At 45.4% G+C, this 15,837-nt stretch overlaps 1 protein-coding gene across 1 annotated transcript in view; it reads left to right on the plus strand.

Moving 5' to 3' along the window:
* The window catches only part of LOC147032054 (calcineurin subunit B type 1-like), a 79,750-nt gene that overhangs the window by 34,395 nt on the left and 29,518 nt on the right, over window positions 1-15,837 (plus strand). Inside the window, exon 3 of the mRNA XM_085869341.1 lies at window positions 5,837-6,013. Within this exon, the coding sequence (XP_085725467.1) occupies window positions 5,837-6,013 (177 nt within the window). The remainder of the gene's footprint in view (window positions 1-5,836; window positions 6,014-15,837) is intronic.

Consider the following 15,837-nt stretch of genomic DNA (forward strand, 5'->3'; position numbering starts at 1 on the left):
TGATTGGAGCAGATTTCAATGGGCATGTTGGGGAAGGGAATAAAGAGGATGAGGAGGTGATGGGTAGGTACAGTCTCAACGAGAGGAATGTGGCTCGACGAGCCCTGTTGTCAAGCTGAAGTTTGAGTTTTTGACCATCTAATTAGCATAAACAAAATGGCTGCCAAATTGACAATTTTGGGCACTTTCTTGGGACAGGCACCACTATACCATTTAAATAAATGCACATTGTTCACATGTACACATCTTAGAAATGTCCCTTGAGCAATAGATCAAAGCTTCAGGCGAATAAAATTCGTAACATGCCAAAAATCTATTACTATGCTAATTAGCTACCGCCATTACCAAAAATATATATTTTCTGCTGTAACTTTGTTACTTTGCATGCAAAGCTGACAAATGAGATATCTACACCTATGTTTTGAGGGTCAAGAAAAATGATTAAGACATATTTGAAGCATTTTAATTAATGTTTACATGGTTACCGATGTTTATTAATAAAATGTAGAAGTTCAAGTTTCTCGTCTGTAATCATTAAAAAACTAAACAAAGTTCTATCATGCTGCTACGTGAACAAATTTCAGTTAGCATAAACAGTTTTCAGGAATGCCTAACATTTTATTGGTAAATCACATTGTATTCATGCAAGGAGTCTGCTCATCAATCTGTTGCTGGCATACACACATTGATGTGCATCATAATCCTGAATTCTGGCATGTGCAGCACCGAGTCTTGCATTGTTTCCGATATTGACGGGCTTCCATCTCGAGGCAACTGTCTGGAATGGGACTCAATGCCAACAGTATGGGTTGCAGTCCTGATTCCCCAAGTCTCCATCCACACTTCAGCTTGTCGGGAACCATTCATATGATCTCCTATGGCCTTGAGGAAGTTCATCGATACGTGAAGGCCACCGAGGCGAGGTATTAACTTATCCTGGTATTCTGGAACAGACCACTTTAGCTCCATAAGTCTGCAGTACAGCGCTTGGTCGACTGCGAGGACTGTATGTTCCTGTCCAAAATGTGAAGATATTGCCATGCATCTCTTCACGGTGGTATTCAAAGTATCCAACTCATGAGCGGGAGCAAGGATTTTAGACAAACATCCCACTGCTGTCTGTTCTGGTTGCTCTGATGGCAATGACTGATTGAATAGTGTCCAAGAAGGTTTTATCTCTGAATTTTGATGGCACAAGAAGAAAGCTGGGTCTGTAGCTTTTGCTTGTCTTGCATACTCATTGTCCTCCTCAGATTTGCTGAAGCAGGCTTCGTCGACGGGTGCTGTGAATACTGGCTTGCATTTTCCACGAGTTATACTGACAGGATGCAGCTCCTCCAGGCTATTTGGTCTCAGTCTCAGTCTCAGTCGATCAGTCTCAGTCTCAGTCTCAGTCGCATATATAAACTCTCGAGAATGCTATAGCATCTTCTTCACTGACAGAGAACCCTTTGTGTCCTGGAGTTTCCATCATGTCTCCACAGACTTTCATAGCTACATGAACAAGTGAAGGGAAAATGTCATCCTGGGGCTCATATTTAGGAAAGGCTAACTTTTCCTCACTTTCCTCTGTGTCTGCTTTCATCCGCAAAACTGCTGTTGGCTGGTACTTAGTGGGAATCAATACGGTTTTTCGTTCTGATATACAACTGTCAAGAGGTTGAAAGAAATTGAAAATGTCCCCAAGCTGTGACTGCAACTTTTCCTTGAATGTTCCTCTTCTGATTTGATGGGACGGCTGAATCATGGTTGAAGATTCCTCAGCTAGCTCCTTATACCTTTCCCATACATCATCCAGAAGAATCACATGTCCTTTGTCAGCACATTGATGGAGCTCTTGGCAAAGCCATATCATATCAAGGTCTGTATTTGCTGACTCCTGCTTTGTTTAGGAGGTAGACCTGTTAAATGCGCGAAGACAAGGCAGATGATATTTGGCTTCAGCTGCAATTAGGTCAATCACTCCTGCCAGTCGAAGGCCAACTTTGTCGTCAAGATGTGAGGCTTGAATTATTTGATCACTCATTTGCTTAGTCATGACGGAGATCAGTCGTGCCTTCTTATTTGCAGTTTGACAGAAAATGCAAAGGCTCCAGTTGACTGGCTGCACACCTTTTCACAATGAACGCCTGTTACCACCTGGAACACCTGAACTGCAACATGCTCCCTCTGTTGAATACTCTGTCTGAGTCCTCTGAAGACGTTCTATTTTACTCTTGTCCGTGAAGTGGGAATAGCACATTCTGTGCCACACAAGAGATACGGCTGTGGCAGAATCTAATGCATTCTCAAGACGATCAATTGAGTCTATATTTTTGGAGTCCCTCAGCTTCTTTCTGCTACAGGCTGCATTCCTGAGTGTTGTGAGTTCATGTTCAGTTGCTTCACTCAGGTTTTTTCTGGCTTTATGCGTCTGGCAGAAAATGCACAAGCTGTAATCTACAGGTGACGGCCTCTTCAAGCTAATCACGGGATCCATTGTAGCCTGCAAACAAGAATGAATCATTAGTATGGGCCTACACAAGCCCTTAACAACTTAACATTTAACTTAACAGTTGTTCACAAGTAAAATAGATTAGCATTGTGCTGGTATAGTAGTGCCTGTCCCAAGAAAGTGCCCAAAATTGTCAATTTGGCAGCCATTTTGTTTATGCTAATTAGATGGTCAAAAACTCAAAATTCAGCTTGGGAACAGGGCTCGTCAAATTCAGCATACCTTAATTATGTTAAAAATCATGTTCCCAACTTTTACTAAAAAATGCTTCTGGAGCCTTATACAGGGCCCTTTTCGAGAAATAATTCTCGTCTGTAGCTCAGTGTCAAGTACTCCCCATGCGGAATAAGATATGTTAATGATGATGTCATCGGTGCCTTCATTATGACGTCATTCGACAAATGCAATGCTTGATCCGGTCAGTATGAAAAATTTGTTATCTGCAATTGTTGGTCCGATTGACACGAAATTTTCCACATCGGGGGACCTCCTCCTGCAGAATGTTTCAGTCATAATTATGTCATCATACTATAGGTCATGTGGTGCAGGTGCGATCTTGGAAAAACCGAAAATTTTTGCACCTCTATATCTCTGAAACCACTCCATGGAAAAAATAGAAACATGGCTCATTGCCAAGTACTTCCCATGGGGAATAAGATATGGGAATGATGATGTAATCGGTGCCTTCTTTATGTCATGATTCGACAAATGCAATGCTTGATCCGGTCAGTATGAAAAAAAATTCTCTGCAATTTTTGAAACCGCTAACCGATCAATGCAAAACTTTAACAAATCGATCAACTACCCATGGGAAATATAGCTTGATAAAAGTGACATAATCGGTCACTGGTCTGGCACAATATTTGATCAAAGAAAAAAAACTTAAAAAAAAACAAGTTTGCTTGCACCAAGTCATTCTCAAGACTGCACAGGGTAAGTATTCTGTGATTACCATCTAGTTACTAGAAGCACCCGCTCCCTAAGGCAGCGGTCAGAGGGGTTTGTGTTATTATCCTAATTTAAAAGCGAAATTCAAAATACCTCTCCAAAATACCTCTCATTGCATAATTCAAAACACCTCACTGCACTGGAAAATGTGGGGATAGGAATACTGTCCTGTAATGAGTGGGGACTTGTAATACCCTCTCTCACCTGGAGTAGCGCTACACGATACACATTTACATATTGTTGCGGGCCGGCAGGGTCGAGTGAGAAGACCACCAGGTGGGTGAAGCTACGTCGATGCCCACCAGACTCCCCAGAATTGTAGGCCGTCGCTCTACTCATGGATAATTCCGTGACGCGGCGGGTTGCTTAACCGACCGTGGACACCAATAACTCAACCACGTGACCTAGGGTCCTCCCGTCTATGGAATCGGGTTACCTAATTAAACCACGTGATTTGATTACCGGAGAACCACGCCCTCAGTACGCCTTGTCCGAACCGGATCGGATCACTTGTCCAGATCGGATGCAGCCGAGCGACACTGCCAAGCACGTACCGGCAAGAAAGAACGGATCATTGGGAATAAAGACCTGGATAAACTTAGTTTCGGACCACGCTGGACCAATGAGAGAAAAGACAATGGCGAGCTGGGAACATTACTAATGATAATTATTTATTAACAAGCAACCAAGGAAAAGTATGTAGTACGACAAAGATTTATTGGGTATGCAATGCAGGGAAAGAGGAGAGAGGTGTGGGGTGCGACAATAATACAAGCAACTTACGAAAGCAGAGACAGTGCAGACTTGACGCGAGATTAATAACGGTTACAACAATAATGCACTTCTACAGACTTACTTAACAGACAGGCACCAGCACACTCAGACGCACTGGGAAAGGAAACCCCAATGGCAAGGGACCTTTGCAACCAGGGAGGGAGGGGAGTTGAGGTTATGCTCTTTGTACCTGGGCGTTTCGGGGGAGGGGATGCCCCGTGGTGCGGTACCCGACAGTAGTCGCGTTGTCTCTGGCCCATCACATGTGTGGAGCCTGTGTTCTGAAGGAGGAGCTTGAGTGGAGAAGGGCAGAGTCCAGAGTGCGAGGGTGGAGTAGCGGGCTGAGACCAGAAGCAGGAGGTGAGGTCGAGGTCGTGTGGGCGGAGACAAGAAGCAGGAGCAAACTGCGTGAAAACACCACTCCGAATCACACACACAAGACGGAGGAGCTTTTCTGGCTTTTATAGAGCCCGAAGCTCGGGGGAGGGGATCATGCCGAATTTGAGGTCATCGCCAGAATCGTGCGCTTTGATTGGCCCCGACCCCTCACGTCGTCCGCCAGCTTGGGCTGGGTTTCGGGTAGACGTGGTGCAGCCCACCCACCTTACTGCTAAAGCGTACGTGACTCACCGCACATGTCGGGTTTCGGGTAGACGTGGTGCAGCCCGCCCACCTTACTGCTAAAGCGTACGTGACTCACCGCACATGTCGGGTTTCGGGTAGACGTGGTGCAGCCCACCCGCCTTACTTCTAAAGAGTACGTGACTCACCGCACATGTCGGGTTTCAGGTAGACGTGGTGCAGCCCACCCGCCTTACTGCTAAAGCGTACGTGACTCACCGCACATGTCGGGTTTCGGGTAGACATTGGTGCAGCCCGCCCACCTTTGCTGCTAAAGTGTTCGTGACTGATTTATCCCAGGAAAGAAAAGAAGTGAAGAGTGGGAATGAAATGAAAGGGAATATGATTTATTAACCCAAACTATTAGACCATCGCAATGCACTCCTAGTTGTCCTGCTAGACAAAAGGTAGGGGAATATCTACATGCACAATAATGGGATAACTGTCTCGGGACACCTATCTGTTGTATGCACGCGGTTCCGAGAACCGCAACAATATAGAGATTGTGCATCCCTGCCCCCTCCCAAGACTACCAGCAAAGATTAAAAAAAAACATTTCTATACACTAATTGGGGTCATGCTGATCATACGTAGCAAGGCTGGATGTAATCAACCCAGAACTATAGTCGGAGTAGTGCGTCGAAGACACACACACACACACACACACACACACACACACACACACACACACACACACACACACACACACACACACACACACACACACACACACACATCGGTCCGTGAATTATATTAAGGATTATAATTCATGGTATCCTCTATAATCTATACTTTAGGGGTATACATACATTTCCTATGAAAGGTCAAGATGAGCTGGATATTTGGCAGTAAGGTAAATGGATTTCTCTCATCTCTGGAATCAGTTATTAGGTACTGAGAGAAATTGGCATTTTGTGATGTTCATTGGTGCAAGACCTTGATAATATTTGTTTGCATGTTCCAATTTATTTTATCTCTGCTGACTGCTTTCCATGCCAGTTGATGCTGATGAGATAAGAAGGCTTGGAAAGCGCTTTCGTAAGTTGGATCTGGACAACTCGGGTTCCCTCAGCGTCGACGAGTTCATGTCCTTGCCTGAGTTACAGCAAAACCCCCTGGTCCAGAGAGTCATTGACATCTTTGACACGGATGGAAATGGCGAGGTCGATTTCAAAGGTGTGTCTTATTTATGCGTCAGTCGTCACCTGTTGCGATGCCAGTCTGTTCGACTTTTGATGTTTTCAGAATCTTTTTGTTGGTGTCTGTGATGTTGATTCATGATGCAACATTGACAGACTACCAATCTCTTGTAAATGAAACTTGAGTTGACAACGCTAACATTGATGTGAGACATCAATTGGTCTGAGATGCAGGTTTTTGTTGGCTGTTTGAAAAATGTGGGCTCCAGATTAATGATGTACTGCCTTTGTGTATTCTATCACAACTGAGATTTCGAATGTAGTCAAACCTCGAGACTTATCGGTACAAAGCTGCTCATTAATCTCGATTTGTTTGTGCCATTTGATATACTCTATGTTGCCAAGAAGAGTATATCTTTATAATGATGAGCAAAGAAATGAGTGCATGGAGCAAATGGTGTACAGGTAAAATAACATAGCTATTTCGTCATCTAAGTGGGGGGGGGGGGGGTGATGCCTGGCAAGCAAGTCACTCTTTGTTTTGGAGGGACGTAGTTGAATATCTTCTCAAGAGTAACAGCTAAAGAAATGCAACTTCGGTTTAACAATGCGTGTAGAATAAGTAAAAGCTGTTTAAAATATCATGATAAGCTCTCAATGTGAAACTCTAATGGAGATGACAAAAGAAACGAGCTATAAGGTTCCATCTGATAAATACTCGTATCTGGCAGAATTTTGACCACCGCCAGAAAACGTTGCTCTGGTCTCTTGTGGCTCGGCAGTGGAGTGGGTCAAGCCTTGATGCATTACCCTCGCCGGTGTGAGATTGATGGCTACTCGGCGGAAAAGGGGAGGCAACCTGTTCGGATTCATTCAGACAAGAAATTGTCAAATACTACTGCACCGATTTTGTAACAAATAGGAAAGAGATATTCGAGTATTTGCTCTCTGGTCTGAAACGACACACACACACACACACACACACACACACACACACACACACACACACACACACACACACACACACACACACACACACACACACACACACAATTTCGATGAAACTTGACCACAACCTTCAACACCCATGATTTACCAAAGTTTGTTCACGACATTAAAAAAAAAAAAAAAAAAATCAGGGTCTCGGGGAGTCTGCGGGGCTTGGTTTGAGTGACTGTTGCTCCTGATCCAGGTGAGCTTCAGGACTGGTGGTCGTATTTTTTTAATTTTCTATTTTGCCAGGTGTTGCCTTGCGGTGTTAGTTACAGATTTACATGCAGTATTATTACTCGAAGCACCCGCTCACAGCCTCCTCAAACATGTTCTACAACAAAAATAAATAAATCCTGTCCACCTTGAACAGCCCTCGTATAAATGTACTTGTCATCTCTGCGCTCCCCTCATTCTTTCCACCAAGTGAATTTGATATCCACATCCCTTTCATCAAAGAAACTTAATTATTTTATTTCCGTTGGAAGCAAGAAATTGAATCGCTGCTTGGGTACCCAATGACCAACTGTTTTTTTCCTTCCAGTGATCTCGAACGTCCACAACCTAAATGCTCATCAGAGGGTAGATTTATGACCCCGTATTAAAGATGGTATTTTCTGAGATACAGTGCCCCCTTCTGGCATGCATCACTACAGCAGCTTTCCAGTGAAATCCCACCTTGTTTGGGGGACAAAGCCCAGACTAAACTGGCTCTATTCTGCTCTTGCTTCATCCGCCCTCTTTTTCTTCCACCAATCACTAGCTCCCAAGATTGAATACTTTTTTTTTTTCCAGAAATGTACACATTGTCTTTAGAGCTTATCACTCACCACTACCATTCATTCAGCACTCCTCCCCTCCCCCCTCCCCCACTCTTGCATATGGATTCATCTTGTATTCATCCCCCGTTCATTCATCCACCACTGCCACATCATCGTCTCTCACATTATTACCTCTGGGATTTTCTGCACCCATTGAGACCCTGCTGTACTATTTTCACCTCCAAGTGCTCTTCTCGTGACTGTGCAGGTGCATTCATGCATTCCTGTCCACCTGTTTCCCATTTTTGCCACTTCCTTTCTGTTGACCATTTTTCCCGTTGTTGTTCTGCTTTTCCATGAGCTATGGCACCTATATGGAAAAAAAAAATGAACATGAAATCCACCATTATTAGTCTTGCGTTTCACGCAGTGGCATAATAAATGCAATAACTATTATGATTCAAAAGTTTGCATAAGAGATTTGCCAAAGCCGTGCCCGTAGAAGACAAATGCTGTTAATGGACAAATGCATTGTGGTTGCTGTGGTCGTGACATTGTGTTACAGTGAGTGAAACACTACTTTTACATGTGGTCACCATGTGCCTACCCTTGAGAGAGACCATGATGTGCATATTGTGTTTACTGAGTGTTGTACAAACTCAATTTATACCTTTACATGACGAGGGAGATGATAAATAAGGTGCTTGGTGGAAGATTCATTTTGACAGTAAAGTCCTGTGCATAAAGCAAACATGTACATCATGGAGATCCCTGATGTGCATGCTCTGATGTACATGGCTTGCTTTAGACACCTTTCCAAGAATTCCATTTTGATTTTCCTTTCTTGAATTCCATGGCCATGATGAATCTGGTATGAGGCATAGAAGGCCATTTTAGAATACACTTGAGTTGATGGAAAATTATTTGAGAGGTAGGTGGGGGGTGGAGAGTTTGGAACTTATTTTGTACTGACAAATACAATCCGTCGCTTCACTGACGGGAATACTGAGGGGTGGGGGGGGTGGTGAAAAAGACATAGATTGGTTGGAGAGGGGGAGTGAGGAGGGATGGAGACCGAGGAGGAGTGGAGGAGTGGAGGAGTGGGGGAGTGAGGAAGGGTGGGGGAAGGGAAGGCAGCAGGAGGAGTGGGGGAGAGGGAAGGCAGTGTGAGGAGAGGGCAAGGGGACGCAGTGTGAGGGGAGGGTCCTTCCGGACATAACTGCCGTCTGGATGTGTTCGGAGATAACCACTGTGCAGACATATCCACCATCCGGAGATAACCACCGTGTGAATATGTGCGGGGATAACCACCATCTGCACATAACCACCGCATGGATACCTCCGGAGACACTTAGAAGGGTGGGGGAGGGTGAGAGAGAAGGTGGGGGAGAGGGTGAGAGGGGTGAGTGAGAGAGGGGACAGAGGTTGAGAAAGAGAGGGAGGGGGGAAAAAGGCAGAGAGGTGTGGGAGGAGGGTGCTGCACTGTATTAGGAGGGGGTGCAGTGAGGATGGGAGAGAGAGAGAGAGAGAGAGAGAGAGAGAGAGAGAGAGAGAGAGAGAGAGAGAGAGAGAGAGAGAGAGAGAGAGAGATAGAGAGAGATAGAGATAGAGATAGAGATAGAGATAGAGATAGAGATAGAGATAGAGATAGAGATAGAGATAGAGATAGAGATAGAGATAGAGATAGAGATAGAGATAGAGATAGAGATAGAGATAGAGATAGAGATAGAGATAGAGATAGAGATAGAGATATTGGGGAGTCAGCAGAGAGAGTGTTATGCTTCATGAAACACACATATACATACACGCACTATATATATATATATATATATATATATATATATATATATATATATATATATATATATATATATATATATATATATATATATATATATATATATATATAGTAGTGCTTGGCCAATATCGGCAATTTTGTGGGAATCGTCAGATTGGAGTAAGTGTAATTACTCACTGCAGTAATTACTGCATGCAACCCAAAGCCCTTGAGTAGCTTTCACCCTTGTTTTGGGGGAATTTCATTAAATATATTATAAAAACAACATTGCATTATCGACGTTTCAAGGACATGCCAATTGTCGTGTGATGGGGAAACAAATTGGGTCTGTAATTTAGAAAACGTGAACAGCAAGCAGCAAGTTAACTTCCGAACAACAGCAAGCAGCTTGGAAATTGGGTGTCATCGAATGTATTTTACTTTGAAACTCACAAAGAGAAATCACATAACCTTTCTAAAGCATACCCGGTTACTTTTAAACTAGTGTGTGTGTGTGTGTGTGTGTGTGTGTGTGTGTGTGTGTGTGTGTGTGTGTGTGTGTGTGTGTGTGTGTGTGTGTGTGTGTGTGTCACCGTGTCTCCTCCATAAACTCCAAAACCATGAAACCTAGCATCCTGAAACTTTGCATGCATACTACGAAAACTCCAAGGAAGTGCAAGAGTCAAAATTGGATGTTTGGGTTAATTAAAACACCCCTTTTGAGGATAATTAATGGCCTTATTTCATTACATCCTTCAACAGGTGCATCCTCGGTCACCGCTCTCCATGGCGTCTGAAGGTGTATCTGAGGAAACATCGCTGGGGTCTGAAGCGCCACGTTTTTTGGCCTGCTCAACCATGCCTTGACTTGGTACAGGCCGCAATGATTTCTTAACGATAAAGTTTCTTTTTTTCACTTTCCGCACTCATGTTATTGAAGGCCTGTTCATCATCGCTACAAATCGCTGGGTACATTGCTTTTGTAAGTACTATAGTTTTCAAATTAGGAGCTTGGAGCGATTTCATACATTATATGATACGATTTAACACGATCTACTCTCGCGGACTAATTAAGCTATATCATTAAAATATTGTTACAATATTGAGGATCAGATATCATCCGATATATATATATATATCTCTCTCTCTCTCTCTCTCTCTCTCTCTCTCTCTCTCTCTCTCTCTCTCTCTCTCTCTCTCTCTCTCTCTCTCTCTCTCTCTCTCTCTCTCTCTCTCTCATCATTGGTTGGGACGTGGCTATGCTGCTGATGCAGTGTCCCCCTTACCAGTACACTGGTACTCATTTTGCCGACCTCGGAAGGATGACAGGCTGAGTCAACCTCCTGGTGTATATTAATTCAGCAGCCAACAGAGCTTGAACTCAGGACCCTAGGATCCCAAGCCACCACCCTAACCACTAAGCCAACACCAGGCTTATCATCCAGACTAAATAAGTGTCGAAATCTGTTGTGAAATCTGGTGTTTTAAAGAAATAACAAGTCATATTGTTGCAGAAATGGCCCTTCGTGTGTTATTAAATATAGGATTAGCCCAGATCCCCCATTAAATGCATGTTTTGCCAGGTTGTTCGGTAAATGGACGTTACATGTGTGTCGGGAGGTATAAGAGGCTGTTCATTGTTCGTACATTGGTGGTGGACCGAGAAGTTCTTCTTCTTCCTTCCTCTCTCCGGACAATAGTTCGCGCCCAGTGTTCTGAGGGGGAGTGGCCTCAAGAAGGAAGTGAAACTGAAGGGAGGAGCCAGTCGGCTTTTGAGGCGAGCGAGCGCCGGAAAGGCAGTAGTGGATCTGCCGAGGGAGTAACTGAGCCTGAGTGTATGTCGGCTTCATAAAGGGGCGCGCCCCAAAAGAAAAGGAGAAGTGAAACTGCAGTCGGCCGGGAGGCGAGAGGGAAACTGAGCGCACCGAGTCTGCCATTTGGCAGTAAGACAAACTGCCTGCACGTCGAGTCTGCCATTTTAGCAGTGGGAGAGGCCGCCTCCATGTCGAGTCAGACGATCGACTTTGTGGAGGAGTGGTTTTGGCCGGCGGTGCCTCCTCGGCCATTGACCCAGCCTGTGGAGCCCAATACCTCGACTTGGCCTTGTCTGATGAACAGGCCAGGCCTGGACTTGTATGCTGGACCTTGTGAAAAGCCAGCTGGAGCATACCACAGATCTTTCGTCTTGGGCCGTCGACCTTATCCGGGGTCTGAATGTGCCGAGGCTGCGAGCGTGAGGGCTGCGACAAATGGACGATGCCGCCATTTTGCCACGCGGCGTGGTTGAGCTTGGGTGCTCGAATCCATGGACATCGGCTTGTCACGAGCCACATTCGTGCTTTTGACACTTTTCCTCTCGTCCATGAAGCCTCACCAAGTACTCTGTGTCTTGTCTGCATGCTGTCTGTGTCTTGTCTGCATGCTGTCTGTGTCTTGTCTGCATGCTGTCTGTGTCTTGACTGCATGCTGTCTGTGTCTTGACTGCATGCTGTCTGTGTCTTGACTGCATGCTGTCCGTGTCTTGTCTACATGTTGTCTAAGGTTTATCTCGTTAGGGTCTCCTTCAAAACCGGTAATCCGTAGCTCCCCAGTTAAGAACGGGTTATAGATTAATTATAACATTGTCGTGAATGCTTTGCTTGTGTCGTGTTCCTCAATGTGTCCCCAATAAATCTGGCTGATTTGTATGAAGTTGCCACTTTGAATTAATTCGTGCCGCGCTGAGGAACAATCCGCTCGATTTGGATATAAAAACCAAAATGGTTACAGACTGGCAGAATTCGCTCGGTCTCTGACAAAAACCAGTCTGTAACCGGGGTCTATTCCCCCAACTGGTAAGGTCCAGGTGTACGTTGGTATCGCGATTCGAGGCGCGTGACCCGAGGCCTGTGCCGAACCAGCCTGTGTTATAACCCCGGAGACGGTGGTGGTTAAGTGACGCCGAATATTCAACATTTGGCTGTCGAGAGAAGGGTGCGAAAACCCAAACTGGCTACGGATTGGAGCCGACTTGGGTGGCATTCGAATTCCCCGCCACTGCTGAATCCTTAACAATATAACTAAGCCAATGTACTTATTACTTTAATCAAGCAGACTATATTCCCTCCTCCAAACATACACAAGAAAAGGTGAAGTTTCCAAAGCATTAAACTTATCTTTTTCTACTGTTTGGAGAATTATAGTGAGTGAACAAAAATTTTAGGAACGTGCCAAAATAAACCAGCTTCATTGAGCTGTATGATTTAATGCATTCACTGCTCGACCTCACGCCCTGTCCCCCAGAATAACTGATTATCCATAGCATCTGCAAGATCTGTGTCTGTATTTTTGGAGGTTTCATGAGGTGCTCTACAGGGAATCAAACCAAATCTTTTGAAAAACTGACATAAAAAAAAGTTACAATGTTTGCACGGACCGTGAACGATGTTCCACGTGATGCAGATGAGCAGATGAGCAGGCAACATGGCGGATTTTCTGCAACATTTATTTCGCGGGCGATTGAACTTTGTGATGTTTCCAGGGTTGTTCTGCATTAAGCAGCAACCCTATTGTGGGTAAAGTCATTATTTGAATGGATTCGTTTTATTTCATTAACTGCTGCAGGATCCTGTATTATTGTCATGTCAGGCCAGATCAGATCTGTGACTTGCGACAGATATCATGTAAACCTGTACTAACCTGTTTCATGGTCGGGTTGTCGGCGACGAAACCGTCTCCCCCACCAGGTTTTCCAGTGAGGAGTGTGTTTGGATCTGGACACCCAGCAGGATTAAAAACAAAACCTGTCAAAGGGTGGAGGAGCTCCTTGCAAGCCAACGGCCATCCATATCTCGTGCCCAACTGTGTCTGCGGACATCCTCCTGCGTTTGGGTTACTTTTTTTTTTTAGGAGGTTGGTGGCAGGATTTGCACTCCAGCCACCATAAAACCCTTCACTCTGCAAAACAGAAGAAAAATATAAAGAAAATTGAAAACCCACTCAGTGGGAATATCTCCTGTGCAGCTGCCCTCTGCAAGGCGGCTCACCGGATGACGGGATTGGGGCAAATCCTTCGGGACCCCCATTCTTCGATGAGAAGAGAAAAACTACAGCTAACCTTCCCGGGTTAGATTTCGGTAGTGTGTGTCAGGGTGGTGCAAAGGTGTCGTCCAGCAGAAGGTGGTCTCCTTGGGTTAACCTGAGGCAGTTCCTTCGGGTGGGTGCCTGGAATGTCCAATCCCGAAGAGAGGATGATCACCTGTCTCTGCTACCATCTGAGTTAAAGCATTTGAGCATCGGTATTGCAGCTCTATATGAAGGTTGGGAGACCAGATAGGGCTAGATCATGGCGGTTCGTTACACCGACTATTGGTGTGGTCGCTCTGATGGTTACCATTCCCAATGAGATGCTGTAGTTGTGCCCAATAAGCTGATTCCAATGGTAATTGAGGTAACACCAGTCAACGAGCGTATTATGAGACTAAGGATTCGTCACTCATTGCGTGTCGTTTCTCTGGTCTCTGTTTATGCTCCGACTGAGGTGAGTGATCTCACCGTGAAGGATGCATTCTATGCCACGCTCGAGTCTGTCGTTGATCAGTGTCCCAGGTGAGATACTCTTCTCGTCTTGGAGTATTTCATTGCATCGATTGAAACTGATAGGCATGGCAGTGAGACATGTGTTGGTCCCATGGGTCTAGAAATGTGAAACAGAATAACACTAAGTTCCTTGACTTTGCAAGAAGTCATGGACTTGGGTGTCTGTTTCATGGTTTCAGTGCCCACAGGCTCATCGTTGGACCTGGTATTCCAATGCTGGTGGTGTTTAACCATGTGCTCATTAATGGTCGCTGGAGGATGATCCAAAACTGCAGGGTCTACCGGAGTGTTCAGTTCCTCAATACCGACCACAGGCTTGTAGTAGCAACTCTGAAGTTGCAGCTAAAATCCAGGAGAATGGTACCATCCCAACCTCAGATAGACATCGGCATGCTCAAGGATGAGAGGGCAGCTGAGGAGTATGCGGATATCCTGAGGGGGAGTTGGGGGGTCTGAGTGCCTTGGGGAATTCTGAAGAGTTGTGGAGTGCCTTGAAGACCACCATCCTTGATGTATGCCTGGTGTTGGCTTAATGGTTAGAGTGGTGGGCTTGGAATCCTAGGATCCTGAGTCTAAATCCCACTCGGCTGTTGAATTAATACCAGGTGGGGTTAACTCTGCCTGTCATCCTTCTGAGGTTGGCAAAATGAGTTCCAGCATATTGTTACACTGTGTCGGAGTGATGACCCGTCCAGGATTGTGTTCAATAGCCAAGGAGACTGCTTAGGCAGTATCAATGCTCTACACAGAGTATGGTCCCAATGGATGGATGGATAGATCCTTGATGTTGCCGGTGGATGTCTTGGAACTCACCGTAGGGTGAAGAAGAATTTTCTCTCTCAATGGACACTGGATGCCATTGATCAGCATCACAGGGCCAGGCTGAATGGCAGAGCTGAGCTGTTCAGGGAGCTGAGGTCTAAAACTGTACGTGCACTTAAGGTGGACAAGGAGGCCTATGTGTGAGGAATCTGTAAGGGGGTAGAGCATCACTTGTGGTCAAGTGATTTTTGTCCTGCTTACAGGGAAATTTGCGCCTTGCGTTCATCCAAGCCAGTCCCTCGGTGTACTGCAGTTAGAGCAGAGGGTGGTCGGGTCTTGACAGAGGGGTTCGAAGTAAAGACCCGCTGGGCCGGTTACTTTGAACGGTTGTACCACGATGATCTACCAGATGTTGAGTTGGATGTCAGGGGTGTTGTTATCCATATTGCTGACCCTCCAGTCAGCTGTAATCCACCTTCGTTTGTGGAAACACAGGCCGTGGTGAACTGGTTGAAATGGGGTAAAGTTCCTGCGATCTCTGGTATCCATGCTGAATTTGGCTGTTGGAAATGCTGAACTCGTGTCGTTGCATGCAGTTCTGTGCTCTGCCTGGAACACAGGCATCATCCCAACTGACTGGAAGAGGGGCCTTGTTGTCCCTCTCAGGAAAGGGAAGGGTGATCACCAAGACTGCAACAACTACCGAGGGGTGATGCTGCTCTCAGTGCCGGGCAAGGTCTTTGCTCGGATAATTCTTGATAGGGTTCGCCACCATCTGCTTGAGCACCAGAGCAGTCAGGCTTTACACCAAAGAGGTCAACGATTGACCACATCCTTGTGCTTCGGCTCCTCACTGAACGCAGACAATAGTTTCAGCAGGGGCTACTTGCAGTCTATGTTGATCTCTGCAACGCGTTTGATTCAGTGAATTGGGCTGCCCTCTGGAGGATTTTCAGTCTTCATGGGGTCCCACCAAAACTGATCGATCTGATG

This window comes from Eptatretus burgeri, chromosome 2, assembly GCF_056783735.1.
Source record: "Eptatretus burgeri isolate ZD-2024b chromosome 2, Ebu_testis_v1, whole genome shotgun sequence".
Lineage (NCBI taxonomy): Eukaryota > Metazoa > Chordata > Myxini > Myxiniformes > Myxinidae > Eptatretus > Eptatretus burgeri.